The following is a 15966-nucleotide window of genomic DNA, read 5'->3' on the forward strand; positions in this document are numbered from 1 at the left end:
GCTGAATAGTATTACCCGGTATACATATACCACAGCTTGTTAATCCATTCCTGGGTTGGCTGTTTCCACATTTTGACAGTTGTCAATTGAGCTACAATAAACAGTCTAGTGCAAATGTCCTATGATAAAAGGATTTTTTTTTTCTTCTGGGTAGATGCCTACTAATGGGATTGCAGGATCAAATGGGAGGTCTAATTTGAGTTCTTGAGGATACTCTATACTTCCTTCCAAAAAGGTTGTATTAGTTTGCAGTCCCACCAGCAGTGTAAAAGTGTTCTCTTCTCTCCACATCCATGCCAGCATCTGAAGCTTTGAGAATTTGTGATGTGGGCCATTCTCACAGGGGTTAGATGATATCTCAGGGTGGTTTTGATTTACATTTCTCTGATGATTAGGGAGGATGAGCATTTTTTTCATATGTTTGTTAGCCATTCATCTGTCTTCTTTACAGAAGGTTTTATTCATGTCTCTTGCCTAGTGATCTATGGGATTTTTGGGTCTTTCTTTGTTGATTAATTTGAGTTCTCTATAGATCCTAGTTATGAAGTTTTTGTATGATTCATAATATGCAAAAATATTTTCCCATTCTGAAGGTTATCTGTTTGCTTTGGTTGTTGTTTCCTTAGCTGTACAAAAGCTTTTCAGTTTAATTAAGTCCCATTTGTTTATTTTTGTGGTTGCAATTGCCATGGAAGTCTTCTTCATAAAATCTTTCCCCAGATTGTTATCTTCAAGTGTTTTCTCCACACTTTCTTTGAGGATTTTTATTGTTTGATGCCTTGGATTTAAATCTTTTACCCATCTTTAATCAGTTTTTGTAAGTGGTGAGAGGTGTGGGTCCAGTTTTAGTCTTTTACATATGATTATCCAGTTCTCCCAACACCATTTATTGAATAGAGATTCTTTCCCCCAGTGTATGTTCTTGTTTGGTTTATCAAAGATCAGATGGCTATAAGATGTCAGTTTCATCTCCTGGTTTTCTACGTGGTTCCAAATGTCAATGTCTCTATTTTTGTGCCAATATCATGCTGTTTTGATCTCTATGGCCTTGTAATATAGGTAAAAATCTGGTAGGCCGATACCTCCAGCTTTGTTTTTATTACTAAGAATTGCTTTGGCCATATGGGGTTTCTTCTGGTTCCATATAAAACAAAGAAGTATTTTTTCTAATTCTTGAAAGTATGATGATGGTATTTTAATGGGGATGACATTGAATCTGTAGATTGCTTTGGGAAGTATAGACATTTTAACAATGTTGATTCTTCCCAGCCATGAGCATGGTATGTTCTTCCATTAGTTAATATGCTCTGCTATTTCTTTTCTTAGTTTCATAGTTATCTTTGTAGAGGCCCTTCACCTCTTTTGTTATATATATTCATAGGTATTTCATTTTTTTTGAAGCTATTGTGAAGGGAATTGTGTCCTTGATTAGCTTCTCATCTTGGCTGTTATTAGTATATACCAAGGCTTCTGATTTGTGGACATTGATTTTATTTCCTGAGATATTACTGTATTTTTTGATCACTTCCAGGAGTCTTGTGGTTGAGTCTTTCGCGTTCTCTAAGTGTAAGATTATATTGTCGGCCAAGAGCGAGAGTTTGGCCTCCTCTGCACCCATTTGGATGCCCTTTATTTCCTTGTCTTGCCTGGTTGTATTGGCTAGAAATTCCAGCACTATGTTGAATAGTAGCGGTGATAGAGGACAACTTTGTCTGGTTCCAGTTCTAAGTGGTAAAGGTTTCAGTTTTACTGTATTCAGTATAATATTAGCTGTGGGTTTGTCCTAGATGGCTTTGATCAGATTAAGAAATGTGCCACCTATGCCTATATTGTTAACTGTTCTAATTAGAAAAGGATGCTGAATTTTATCAAATGCTTTATTCTGCATCTACTGAGAGGGTCATATGGTCTTTGCTTTTTGTTTTTGCTTCTGTTGATATGGTGAATTTCATTTATGGTAGTGGTTCTCAACCTGTGGGTTGCGACCCACAGAAACTGTATTAAAGGGCCACAGCATTAGGAAGGTTGAGAACCACTGGGTAATAGACTTGCGCATGTTAAACCAGCCTTGCATCCCTGAGATGAACTTACTTGATTGTGATGAATGATTTTTTAAAAATGTGTAACTATGATCTATTGGCTAGGATTTTATTGAGAATTTTTGCATCTATATTCATTAATGAGATTGGTCTGAAATTCTCCTTTTTAGTTGGGTCTTTTCCTGGTTTTGGTATCAGAGTATTGTTTCCTTCATAGAATGTGTGGGGGAAGATTTCTTCCTTCTCAATTTTTTTGGAATAATTCTGCAGTATGGGAATAAGCTCTTCTTTGAAGGTTTGATAGAATCCTGGTGTGAAGCCATCTGGACTAGGGCATTTTTCTTGGTAAAGAGATTTTTTTATTGTTTCTTCAATCTTAGTTCTTCACATCAGTCTGTTCAAGAGATCTATTTCTTTTTGATTAAGTGTAGGGAGAGGGTGTGATTCCAGGTATAACTCCATTTCCTCCACATTGTCAAATTTCTGGGTTTCTTGTAGTACTCAGAGATGATCTTTTGTATCTCTGTGGCATATGTTGTTATTTCCCCCTTTATCATTTCTGATTGAGGGTATTAGAGATTTTACTTTTCTGTTTCTACTTAATCAAGTTAATGAAAGTTGTTTCATTGTTGAAAGTTGTTTCAAGTTAATGAAATTTGTTTCATTAATTTTCTGAATGATTTTGTTTTCAATTTCATTAATCTCTGATTTCATTTATTTATTTCTTTTCTTCTGCTGAATTTGCGATTAGATTGTCTTCCTTTTACCATTTCCATAAGATAATTCATGAGTTTGTTGATGCACTCTCTTTCTACATTTTGAAAATAGGCATTTAATTGTGATAAATTTCCCTATTAAGAATGTTTTTGCTGTTCTGAGATGAGTTTTCTTTTAGCTCTTGGACCCAATGATCAGTCTCCTTGCTGATTCAGAACACATATGCTTCCTCCTGGCAAGGGTAGGGAATGCACATGCTTTTGTTACATAAGAGCAGCAGCACCTAATATTTCTTTTCTTTTTTTTTTTTATTGTTGGGGATTCATTGAGGGTACAATAAGCCAGGTTACACTGATTGCAATTGTTAGGTAAAGTCCCTCTTGCAATCATGTCTTGCCCCCATAAAGTGTGACACACACCAAGGCCCCACCCCCCTCCCTCCTTCCCTCTTTCTGCTTCCCCCCCATAACCATAATTGTCATTAATTGTCCTCATATCAAAATTGAGTACATAGGATTCATGCTTCTCCATTCTTGTGATGCTTTACTAAGAATAATGTCTTCCATGTCCATCCAGGTTAATACGAAGGATGTAAAGTCTCCATTTTTTTTTAATGGCTGAATAGTATTCCATGGTATACATATACCACAGCTTGTTAATCCATTCCTGGGTTGGTGGGCATTTAGGCTGTTTCCACATTTTGGCGATTGTAAATTGAGCTGCAATAAACAGTCTAGTACAAGTGTCCTTATGATAAAAGGATTTTTTTCCTTCTGGGTAGATGCCCAGTAATGGGATTGCACGATCAAATGGGAGGTCTAGCTTGAGTGCTTTGAGGTTTCTCCATACTTCCTTCCAGAAAGGTTGTACTAGTTTGCAGTCCCACCAGCAGTGTAAAAGTGTTCCCTCCTCTCCACATCCACGCCAGCATCTGCAGTTTTGAGATTTTGTGATGTGGGTCATTCTCACTGGGGTTAGATGATATCTCAGGGTTGTTTTGATTTGCATTTCTCTAATATATAGAGATGATGAACATTTTTTCATGTGTCTGTTAGCCATTCGTCTGTCGTCTTTAGAGAAAGTTCTGTTCATGTCTCTTGCCCATTGATCTATGGGATTGTTGGCTTTTTTCATGTGGATTAATTTGAGTTCTCTATAGATCCTAGTTATCAAGCTTTTGTCTGATTGAAAATATGCAAATATCCTTTCCCATTGTGTGGGTTGTCTCTTTGCTTTGCTTATTGTCTCCTTAGCTGTACAGAAGCTTTTCAGTTTAATGAAGTCCCATTTGTTTATTTTTGTTGTTGTTGCAATTGCCATGGCAGTCTTCTTCATGAAGTCTTTCCCCAGGCCAATATCTTCCAGTGTTTTTCCTATCCTTTCTTTGAGGATTTTTATTGTTTCATGCCTTAAATTTAAGTCCTTTATCCATCTTGAATCAATTTTTGTGAGTGGGGAAAGGTGTGGGTCCAGTTTCAGTCTTTTACATGTAGACATCCAGTTCTCCCAACACCATTTATTGAATAGGGTGTCTTTCCCCCAAGGTATGTTCTTGATTGGTTTATCAAAGATTAGGTGGTTGTAAAATGTTATTTTCATTTCTTGGTTTTCAATTAGATTCCAAGTGTCTATGTCTCTGTTTTTGTGCCAGTACCATGCTGTTTTGAGCACTATGGCTTTGTAGTACAGACTAAAATCTGGTATGCTGATGCCCCCAGCTTTATTTTTGTTACAAAGAACTGCCTTAGCTATACGGGTTTTTTTCCGGTTCCATACAAAACGCAGAATCATTTTTTCCAAATCTTGAAAGTACGATGTTGGTATTTTGATAGGAATGGCATTGAATAGGTAGATTGCTTTGGGAAGTATAGACATTTTAACAATGTTGATTCTTCCCATCCATGAGCATGGTATGTTCTTCCATTTGTTAATATCCTCTGCTATTTCCTTTCTGAGGATTTCATAGTTTTCTTTATAGAGGTCCTTCACCTCCTTTGTTAGGTATATTCCTAGGTATTTCATTTTCTTTGAAACTATGGTGAAGGGAGTTGTGTCCTTAATTAGCTTCTCATCTTGACTGTTATTGGTGTATACAAAGGCTACTGACTTGTGGACATTGATTTTATATCCTGAAACATTACTGTATTTTTTGATGACTTCTAGGAGTCTTGTGGTCGAGTCTTTGGAGTTCTCTAAGTATAAGATCATGTCGTCAGCAAAGAGGGAGAGTTTGACCTCCTCTGCTCCCATTGGATTCCCTTTATTTCCTTGTCTTGCCTAATTGTATTGGCTAGAACTTCTAGCACTACGTTGAATAGTAAAGGTGACAGAGGACAACCTTGTCTGGTTCCAGTTCTAAGAGGAAAAGCTTTCAGTTTTACTCCATTCAGTAAAATATTGGCTGTGGGTTTGTCATAGATAGCTTCAATCAGTTTTAGGAATGTGCCACCTATGCCTATACTCTTCAGTGTTCTAATTAGAAAAGGATGCTGGATTTTATCAAATGCTTTTTCTGCATCTATTGAGAGGATCATGTGATCTTTATTTTTGCCTCTGTTAATATGGTGGATAACGTTTATGGACTTGCGTATGTTAAACCAGCCTTGCATCCCTGGGATGAAGCCTACTTGATCATGATGAATGACTTTTTTGATGATAAGCTGTAATCTATTGGCTAGGATTTTGTTGAGAATTTTTGCATCTATATTCATGAGTGAGATTGGTCTGAAATTCTCCTTTTTGTTTGGGTCTTTTCCTGGTTTTGGTATCAGGGTGATGTTTGCTTCATAGAATGTGTTGGGGAAGATTCCTTCTTCCTCAATTTTTTGGAATAATTTCTGCAGTACAGGAATAAGCTCTTCCTTGAAGGTTTGATAGAATTCTGGAGTGAAGCCATCTGGACCAGGGCATTTTTTGGTTGGAAGATTTTTTATTGTTTCTTTGATCTCAGTGCTTGAAGTTGGTCTGTTCAGGAGCTCTATTTCTTCCTGGCTGAGTCTAGGGAGAGGGTGTGATTCCAAATATTGATCCATTTCTTTCACACTGTCGAATTTCTGGGCATAGAGTTTCTGGTAGTATTCAGAGATGATCTCTTGTATCTCTGTAGGATCAGTTGTTATTTCCCCTTTATCATTTCTGATTGAGGTTACTAGAGATTTTACTTTTCTAGTCCTCATTAGTCTGGCCAATGGTTTGTCTATTTTATTTATTTTTTCAAAAAACCAACTCCTTGTTTCATTAATTTTCTGAATGATTCTTTTGTTTTCAATTTCATTGATCTCTGATTTGATTTTGGATATTTCTTTTCTTCTACTGAGTTTAGGCTTAGATTTTTCTTCTTTTTCCAATTCCATAAGATCACTTGTAAGATTGTTGATGTGCTCTCTTTCTGTTTTTCGAATGTAGGCATCTAAAGCAATGAATTTTCCTCTCAAAACTGCTTTTGTAGTATCCCACAGGTTTTGGTAGCTTGTGTCTTCATTGTTGTTATGCTCAAGGAAGTTAATGATTTCCTGTTTTATTTCTTCCTGCACCCATCTGTTATTCAACAGAAGATTGTTTAATTTCCATGCCTTTGGGTGGGGTCGAGCATTTTTGTTAGAGTTGAGTTCCACCTTTAGTGCCTTATGGTCTGAGAAGATACAAGGTAAAATTTCAATTCTTTTGATTCTGTTGATATTAGTTTTGTGTCCCAGGATATGATCAATTTTGGAGAATGTTCCATGGGGTGATGAGAAGAATGTATATTCTTTATCTTTGGGATGGAGTGTTCTATATGTGTCTATCAAGCACAGTTGTTCTAGGGTCTCATTTAAATCTCTTATATCCTTGTTTAATTTCTGTTTAGAGGATGTGTCCAGCTCTGTAAGAGGAGTGTTAAGGTCCCCTGTTATTGTGGTATTATCAGATATCATATTGCTCAGACTGAGTAAGGTCTGTTTCAAGAATCTGGGAGCATTTAAATTGGGTGCATAAATATTTAGAATTGAAATGTCTTCTTGTTGTAGTTTTCCCTTGACCAATATAAAGTGACCATCTTTGTCTTTTTTGACTTTAGTTGCTTTAAATCCACATGTATCTGAAAATAAGATTGCAACTCCTCTTTTCTTCTGAATTCCATTTGCCTGAAAAATTGTCTTCCAACCCTTGACTCGGAGCTTTAATTTGTCTTTTGAAGCCAGGTGTGTTTCTTGCAGACAGCAAATGGATGGTTTGTGTTTTTTAATCCAGTCAACCAATCTATGTCTCTTCAGTGGGGAATTCAAGCCATTAACATTTATTGAGATAATTGATAAGTGTGGTAGTATTCTATTTGTCTTATTTTGTGAGAGTCCATTGCTTAGTTTTATCTTTTGCATCAGTGTGGAGGTTAGGTTCTGTCCTTTAATTTCTGAGTTCTTACTTTGCTGCTGATCCATTGTGGTGGTCATTTTGCAGAACAGGTTGAAGTATTTCCTGTAGAGCTGGTCTTGTTGTGGCGAATTTCCTCAATGTTTGTATATCTGTAAATGATTTGATTTCTCCGTCAATTTTAAAGCTTAGCTTAGCAGGGTACAGAATTCTGGGCTGGAAATTGTTCTGTTTAAGTAGATTAAAGGTAGATGACCATTGTCTTCTTGCTTAGAAAGTTTCATTAGAGAAGTCTGCAGTCACTCTGATGGATATGCCCCTGTAGGTCAACTGGCGCTTACTCCTGGCCGCTTGCAGGATCTTTTCTTTTGTCTTGACTTTGGACAGGTTCATCACAATGTGTCTTGGAGAAGCTCGGTTAGAGTTGAGGCGACCTTGGGTCCGATAGCCCTCTGAAAGCAGTGTGTCAGAATCTTTGGTGATATTTGGGAAATTTTCTTTTATAATATTCTCTAGTATGGCTTCCATTCCTCTGGGGCATTCTTCTTCCCCTTCTGGAATTCCTATAACTCGTATGTTAGAACGCTTCATAAAGTCCCATAATTCTGACAGTGAACGTTCTGCTTTCTCTCTCTTCTTTTCTGCCTCTTTTACTATTTGAGTTATCTCAAAAACTTTGTCTTCTACCTCTGAAATTCTTTCTTCTGCATGGTCTAACCTGTTGCTGATACTTTCCATTGCATCTTTAAGTTCCCTAATTGACTGTTTCAGTTCTTTCAGCTCTGCTATATCCTTTTTATATTCTTCATATCATTCATCTCTTATTTGATTCTGTTTTTGGATTTCCTTTTGGTTATTTTCCACTTTATTATCAGTTTCCTTCATTGTTTCCATCATTTCTTTAATTGTTTTCAACATGTGTATTCTAAATTCCCTTTCTGTCATTCCTAACATTTCTTTATAGGTGGAATCCTCTGCAGTAGCTACCTCATGGTCCCTTGGTGGGGTTGTTCTGGACTGGTTCTTCATGTTGCCTGGAGTTTTCTGCTGATTCTTCCTCATGAGTGATTTCTTTTATTAGTGTCCTTGCCCTAATTTTCCTTTCACTTCCTCTTGCTCTTTCAGTTCTCGTGCCCGTGGAAGTTGTGGGCGGGTTTAGATGGATTGAAGACACGCGACCACTTGCCGGTTTTCCACTGTTTTAGGGAAACTCTTGGGGTCCAGAAGTCTCTCGCTGACTCCCTGTATCCTCACAGGGGTGATGATAGGCAGATCCCACCAGCCAGAGATGCCTGGAGTCCTATCTCCCCAGACCAGGAAGGCAAATGGAAAGTACACAGGGAGGACAATGAACTGCGGCAAAGCCTTTGTTATATGATAGTGACCTTGCAGGCGTGAGGGCGTGTGTGTGGCTCGCCCTCTGCGGCCAGTCAGGGTTTCTCTGTGGGAAAGCGGAGAGGAGCTCGCAGAGCCGCTCTGCCTCCGCTTCACTGTAAACTGCTCCACATACAGTACATGCAACCTGGAGAGACTGAAAAAACCTACTGAAATTCTTTAATCCATCTTCTCACCCTCACCGGCTGCCGTGGTGACAACTGCTGCGGCTCCCCTGTTCCTCGCCGCCTTTGCCTCCAGCAGCCCCGCCAATATTTCTATCTCATCATTCCCATGAAGGATTTGTCATTCCTGAGGAGGTTGTGGTCTTCATTTCACCCAACTCCTTATCACTGTGGAAGAACTATGTCCATCCTTCACAGGGCTGTTTGTTACCCCTGCCTAGTTTTCTGGACTGTGTCCCTAAAATCCTTTCAGAAACTCCTGGTGCCATCTTAGATCTCATTTTGAGACACTACACTATAAGATGTATTATTGAGAAGTAAGATAGATTTAAGAAAGAACAACGTGAAGTTTCCCCTTGGGTCCTATGTTCTCTTCATCTAAAATACATACATGAAGAACAATCGTATAAAATCACCCTTACTGACTTCCAAAATGGTAATCATACTTGTCTGTTGTTAGGTATCCATCTTCCTAGCTACAATCATACCATTCTTTGATTCTTTGCATTTATAATTAAATGTAGCCAATTGACAAAGCTCAAGCTATTCTTATGTAATGGGTTTCATGTTGAAGTGTTCCAATAGTCATTTGTGTAGGGACTTCTCTATGTGGCACTGTGCTAGGCACAGGGCATACAGTGGTGATAAGATCATCTCTGTCCTCAAGGATATTGCAGTTTTGTAACAGAGGCTGAAGAGTAAATGAACAAGTGCACTGAACTCTGTGGAATCTGGCACATGACTTGATCTTCCCAAGCCTCAGTTTTCCTGATCTATGACATAGAATCTTATAAAAGGTGTTAGAATTCAGTGGTGCATTCAGTGAATGTAAAGTGCTTAGCTTAGTGTTCAGCATAATTAGCAAAAGATACTGTAGAAGCATGAGAATGGCACCTTGCCATTGTGTCAGGGAGGGGGCATGGACTGGGGAGTGTCAGAAAAAGCTTCCCAGAGGAGGTGGTAACTGTGGCCAAGCTGAATTCTGAATGATGAGGAAGATGAAGAAGGGTTGGAGTCCCTTTCGTGGCAGTCCTTTGGTGTTTTTTCTTCCATCTCTGAGTAATCATTAAACCCCATTGTTAATAGGTCAGTACATTGTCTATAATGTCCATGAAAAGTAATGTTACACAATTCTTTTTGTATTATGTTGTCATTAATTTTCTTTTCAGGGATTTAAAGATGATGGTGTTATCGACTCACTCCAAACCATTTGTTTTGGGGATCATATTGAATCTATAAATGGAGAAAGTGCTGTTGGCTGGCATCACTATTCTGTTGCTCAGAAGTTAAATAAATTAAAAAAAGGGAAATACTTTACCATGAAGTTAATAGAACCTAAGAAGGCAGTTGGTAAGTGTGTGTGTGTGAACAATATTCCCCTTCACTGGGTTATGTTTCTGAAGGAAATGAGCACTGTGATGTGCTAAGTGCTTTTAATATATCTTCTTATCTAGCCTGTCAGCTAAGAACATTGAAAATGATCAACAGCACTACTTATAAGGAGAACAACTATTGAAGGAAAAAAGAAAAGAAAAATGTTGCTTTGTAAAAGGACATTTTCCAAACCAACTTTTGCAGTTATGACGTCTGGGGACTAGTGATGGGTCTGACGCGGCTTCCAGCTTCTGCGAGCAGCCCCTGCAGTGTTTCCATTTTGCTGAGCAGTCAGGTTTTGACTGAGCACTTTCAAACTCTAATAACTGTTGCTCACGGGCCTCTGCAGCAAAAGTTTTAGTTACACACAGAATTGGTATTTAAAGTAGTTACCTCGTCTATTTTAAAGACCTCTTTCACCAGACCTTTTCCTCCATTGAATTTAGCACCAGGGGATGGTATGAAATTATTTCCAGTCTGCTGTGACATCTGTATTGGCTTGGTTTTAGTCAAAGCACTTGGTTTGTCCAAGTGTTGTTCAAACCCCCAGGCCATCTCATCCACAGGAAATGTGCCAGTGTCTCTCTCACCACACAGCACTATTTTAACAAGCCTGTGAAGGCCTCATGTTCATCAGTGTGAAAATATCTCCAGCAGAATCATCCCAAGCTTGCCCTTGCTCACCACGGCCCCACTACCCTGTGCTATTTCCCTTGCTCACAGAACCTAAGTATTCCTTCCAGTTTGGAGCTGAGGCTGTTTTCTCAGGGTGGTTAATGAAAATGATGAGAGGATACCCGGGGTTTAAGTCATTACATTATATATTTCTTAGGAAGTAAGTGACATTCCAGCCATGAAGAATTAGAAAATTTTCCCTGCTCCCACGTGATTCTGTGCTATTTAATAGAAGTGCAGTGTAAGTTATGTTACTTGTAGGGGACACAGAAGGTATAAGAAAAGGATGCTTTACAGCAGTGCTGGTCCTGAAGGGACCATTCTAGGGGCCATCACTGATTCAGCTGGGTACACGGCAGCATCTGGGCTCACTTCTCACATAGGAAGGCAAACAGCGCTCAGGTTTCTATTCAGCAGCTCCTTTTGAAAGGGCTTCATTTGGTTACCCAACTCCTCAGTTAGCACAGTGAATAACTGATAGGGTATAGGTGGTTTGAGACAAACATTTTTATTTGATTCAGAATCAAAGCCACTCTTTATACAACTCAAGGAATATTTGTTTTTGTTACACTGATCTCTCACAGAATCTGATTTCCAGAGTTATTTTTTTTCTGTTGCTCCCTCTAAATCTTTGGTCCCTGTGTCTTTGTGGAAAGCTACTGATCCACCTTAATGTGAATGCAGGTTGCTGATAGTCTTGACTGTTACAGGTCAGGTTTTTCTCTTCTAAGTCAGACACATGTGTAGTAGTTGATACACCTCACTGCCCCGGGTACCTAGCTACCATTGAACCTGCTCTCTGTTCCCTTATGAAATCCATGGACATGTTTGAGAAGCCCCTTGGGGAGGATTTTCCTAGCAAGGGTATCAATTCTGGTGGTGCTATGGCTTGGGATACCTGGAGATTGATTTTGGAGCAAGGTAGGCTTCTACTTTACAAAGCTGCTGTGGAAGTTTAAGTCAAGCTGCTGTTCCATGTGTCTTTTCACTTTGTGAGTTGATCTTGACTCTGCACACTGGCCTGAGGCATCTCTCCTAGAACTCAGCCTTGCTGCTCTGCTGTCTTCCAGATCTTAGTTTTTGTCCTTCTGCTTCTTAGCCTGTTTTTCATTCTGTGGCTTTATGCCAGTGCTTCACTCTTCATCAAGTAAGGAGAATTTATCAGGAGTAGGATCAGGCTTTCCCCAATGCTCTTGGTCCCATCTTGCTATGTTTCCTTCCTTGTTTTCTAGCATTATCATTGACGGGCCAATAATTCAAATTACATAGTCCTTCGTGGTTTTCTGAGTTGTCGTCATCTTGGATTCCTGCCAAGAGAGACAGCCCAGTCTTAGTGAAGCAAAATTTTCTCTGCTTTCAGATGGGTCACCTTGGCTATGGCTAAATTATTTCTAGGATTCTACCAAAAACTGCCTGAGATGGCCACACCTTCCTTCCTTCCTAGTCTCACTCTGTCACCCTGAGTAGAGTGCTGTGGTATCATTGCTCATGGTAATCTCAAACTCTTGGGCTTGAGCAATTCTCTTGCCTCAGCCTCCTGAATAGCTGGGGCTACAGGTGCTCACCACAATGTCTGGCTCATTTTTCTGTTTTTAGTAGAGACAGGGTCTCACTCTTGCTTAAGCTGGTCTCGAACTCCTCAGCTCAAGCAATCCTTCAGTCTCGGCTTCCTAGAGTACTAGGATTATAGGTGTGAGCCACCACGCCTGACAAGTATTTTCACATTTTCTTATCAGCTATCCTATAGATTTAGCCTCTAGAGGCTTGTGAACTATATATCCTGAAATATAAGAGGAAGTAGCACAGTTCGCTGCTGTACAATGGCATAACAAGGATTGTGAGCGCACCTTCTTTGTAGTAGGTTGGAGACTTCTTACCACCTGCTCTCATTTCCGTGTTTTAGGTCCACCACTAGCCACACCTCACTTCCAGGGGCCATTGTGTGTCAAGATGCTTTGACTGAGAGTTATAGAACAAATGCTGTCTAATGTAGGGAAAAGGCATTTATGGAGGATCCCAGGTGGGTCTCAGAGACAGACTCAGTCAAGCCTTGGGAAGGTCAGGAACTAAGGCTGTTTCAGGGATGTGTGTACCAGGAACCCTTCAGGGCATTGGCTTAATCGACTCCCTGAAATTATTTTGTATCTTCAAATCTCTCCACTCTGGACTCAAATTACTGGGAGATAAGAGGGAACTAATTAGGTGACATGCCCATCTTGACAGTGGGGAAGGCAGGCTACGTGACTGATAGGTCTACAAAATCACACAGAACAATAAAGGGGGAGTTTCCTTAAGGACAGGAGAGCAGTAGCAGATGTCTGTTTTACTGTCTCTCCTAGTCTGTTATACCGTGTTCTGTAGGCAGAGTGGTGTTAGTTTTCTGTTGACTTTGAATCTGACTGTAAGCATGGATGAAAGCTGTCAGTCTGGGAGTGTTGGAATGAAACTGGAGAGAGAAGAACATTGTCAGTGGTTTGGGGCATCTAGCCTTGGGGGTTTTATTGTTCTGTTAGGCGTTGTGTGCCACATAAATAGCTGTTTTGCAATGGACTATTTAGAGATGATGACATCAAACTTTCAGGGAAAGGGCAAAGCCACATTTTTCTTGGTGCTGGACACCAGATTTGCAAGGGATCACAATCCACGGATTTGGAGTATATTTCTGGGAAGATCCTTTGTTTATGTATCCCACAAATTATTTATTGAGCATCTCCTGTGTTCTTTGATACACTGGTAGGCACAGAAATGCCAATAGGGATGACTAAGCTATAGCTACTGCCTTGTGAGGGGCTCACAGCCTAGTAGGAGGCTGTTAAGGCTTGAATCCTTCACAGTTCATATTTTGAAGTCCTAAGTACTGTTATCTTAGAATGTGATTTAGAGAGAGGCTCTTTAATAGAGGTAATTAGGTTAAAATGGAGTCTTTAGGGTGGGCCCTACTTCAACAGGAGCGGTACACTTATCAGAAGAGGGAATTTGGACACAGACACATGTACAGGGAGAATGCCATTTGAACATGAAGACAGCCGTCTACCTACAAGCCAAGCAGAGAGGCCTCATAAGAAATCAACCTTGGGGACACCTTGATCTTGGACTTCTAGCTTGCAGAATTCTGAGAAAATAAATGTCTGTTGTTTAACCCGCCCTATCTGTGGTATTTTGTTATGGTAGCCTTAGCAAAGAAATGCAGAGGCCAAAAGGAAAGAATATTACATTTCTACCTCTTTAACTAAGGAAGTAGATCTTGGGAATTCCGAGTAATCTAGAAAGAGCTGTATTTTAGCATTCATCTGGCCTTGGATAGTTGTCAAGAACCTACTGATATATTTTCATTTAGCAGAAACTTGTGGACTATGTAGTGTGTGCTGGTCTCAGGGTGCTTGTTGCTCTAGATCAGTGATTTTCAGTTGGTGTGCTATGGCTCACTGGTGTGCCATGACAGGATCTTAGGTGTGCCATGGAATTTTTTTTTTTTTTTGAGACAGAGTCTCAGTTTGTCCCCCTCAGTAGAGTGCCGTGATATCACAGCTCATTGCAACCTCCAACTCTTGGGCTTAGGTGATTCTCTTGCCTTAGCCTCCCAAGTAGCTGGCCCTATAGGCACCCACCACAACACCCAGCTATTTTTTGTTGCAGTTGTCACTGCTTTTTTAGCTGCCTGGGGCTGGGTTTGAACCTGCCACCCTTGGTATATGGGGTCAGCACCCTACCGACTGAGCCACAGATGCTGCCTTGTAAGCATATTCTTGTTGTTATTCTTTTTTTGATCAACATTATTTGAATATGCCCCGGAAGTTTAACTATAGGTTCAAGTGTGCTGTGAGCTAAAAGAGGTTGAAAAACACTGCTCTAGATAATAATGGTCACTATTTATTGAGAGCTTGCTGTGTACTGTCACCAGGTGTGTGGTTGGCATGTGCATAAATAAGATCCAGATCTAGACTCTCATGTCTAGTGAGAAGAGATGAGAATGAAAAGAGATAAGTTCAGCAGAGGGTGTTAGTGGTGCTCTAATGGACTGGAGACGTAAAAGTGAGAGTGCTGAGTTTATCTAAGGAGTTCAGGAAAAGCTTCCTAAAGAGGGGATTTGAGCTGAATCCGGAGAGATGAGTAGGTGCTTGCTCAGTAGGCAAATTGGGGAAGTTTGTCCTAGGGAGTGGGGACAGAATGAGTAAAGGTACAGAGGGAGGGGACAGCATCATGTTTGGGACCACCAGGTATGCTGTTGTCTTTGGAGTCGAGGTTACAGGTGGTGCTGACAGGTGCAGGTCAGCAGGGACCACGTTATCAGGGCCTTGTCTATGAAGGTTGCATGGGCAGTGAGGGCCAATGAAAGGGTTTAGGTGATGGGAGTAACATGGTGACTCAGGACACTGTGGCAGAGAAAGGCGTGGGATATGACATGAATTCAGGGGATTATAAACATCCTGTTGTGTTAGCTAAGAGAAAGAAGATGAACGAGGGCCGTAGAGGAGGCTTGAGGGGAGAAATGGTTCTGAGGAGCAGACGGTCGTGTGCTGGAGCCATGTGTACACATCTCCTCCCAACTCCACCGTCAATGACATCAGACTGAAATCGGCTATGGTGGATATTAGTATCATAGAAATCAACAAGTCCTGCAAGTCAGTGCTCTGTGTGTGGAGTATTAAATGATTCCCTGCACACCACTGAATGCACCATGAAGAAGGCTGAATTGGTAACCTGTCTGACATAGAGGTAAAGGAAGGAGAGATTGCAAGTGATGACCTCCAGGTTGGGGTCTTGGGTGAGTAAGTACGGGGCCATTCTTTGAGACAAGGAAAGCTGAAAATAAATAGGTTTGGGTGAGGAGATAGGGAAGAGGGATTATAAATACAATTTTGGACCTAATGAGTTTGAAATCTGTGGGAGAGTTCAGTGGGGGATGTATAAGGGGTAGATAAATGCTGAGAATTGGAGCCTAGTGAGTAGGGTTTCTGAGCAATTGTCCCTCACTCAGGGAAGCCGTGGGAGTAAACTCAGAGTGGTAAAGGGATCAGACACAGCTGCTGGGGGACACACCAGCATTTAAGGAACAGAAAGAGAAGGAGGGGCCAGCAGAGTGAGGAATGGCCAGTCGTGGAGGAGACAGCCTGCTTTATCCAAGTATCAAGATCAGGTCACTTGTCTCAAGAGCAGATGCTCCATTGCAGCTTCCCTGAGTTGGCCATGGGGCTGTGGGGGAGGAATAAAGACTGTTATAAAATGTACCCTCAGACTCTCCCGTGCTGGTC

At 40.4% G+C, this 15966-nt stretch overlaps 1 protein-coding gene across 1 annotated transcript in view; it reads left to right on the forward strand.

Moving 5' to 3' along the window:
* The window catches only part of LOC128586534 (PDZ domain-containing protein GIPC2-like), a 97092-nt gene that overhangs the window by 25055 nt on the left and 56071 nt on the right, over positions 1-15966 (forward strand). Inside the window, exon 3 of the mRNA XM_053592394.1 lies at positions 9835-10015. Within this exon, the coding sequence (XP_053448369.1) occupies positions 9835-10015 (181 nt within the window). The remainder of the gene's footprint in view (positions 1-9834; positions 10016-15966) is intronic.

The sequence above is a fragment of the Nycticebus coucang genome, chromosome 5 (genome assembly GCF_027406575.1).
Source record: "Nycticebus coucang isolate mNycCou1 chromosome 5, mNycCou1.pri, whole genome shotgun sequence".
NCBI classification, from domain to species: domain Eukaryota; kingdom Metazoa; phylum Chordata; class Mammalia; order Primates; family Lorisidae; genus Nycticebus; species Nycticebus coucang.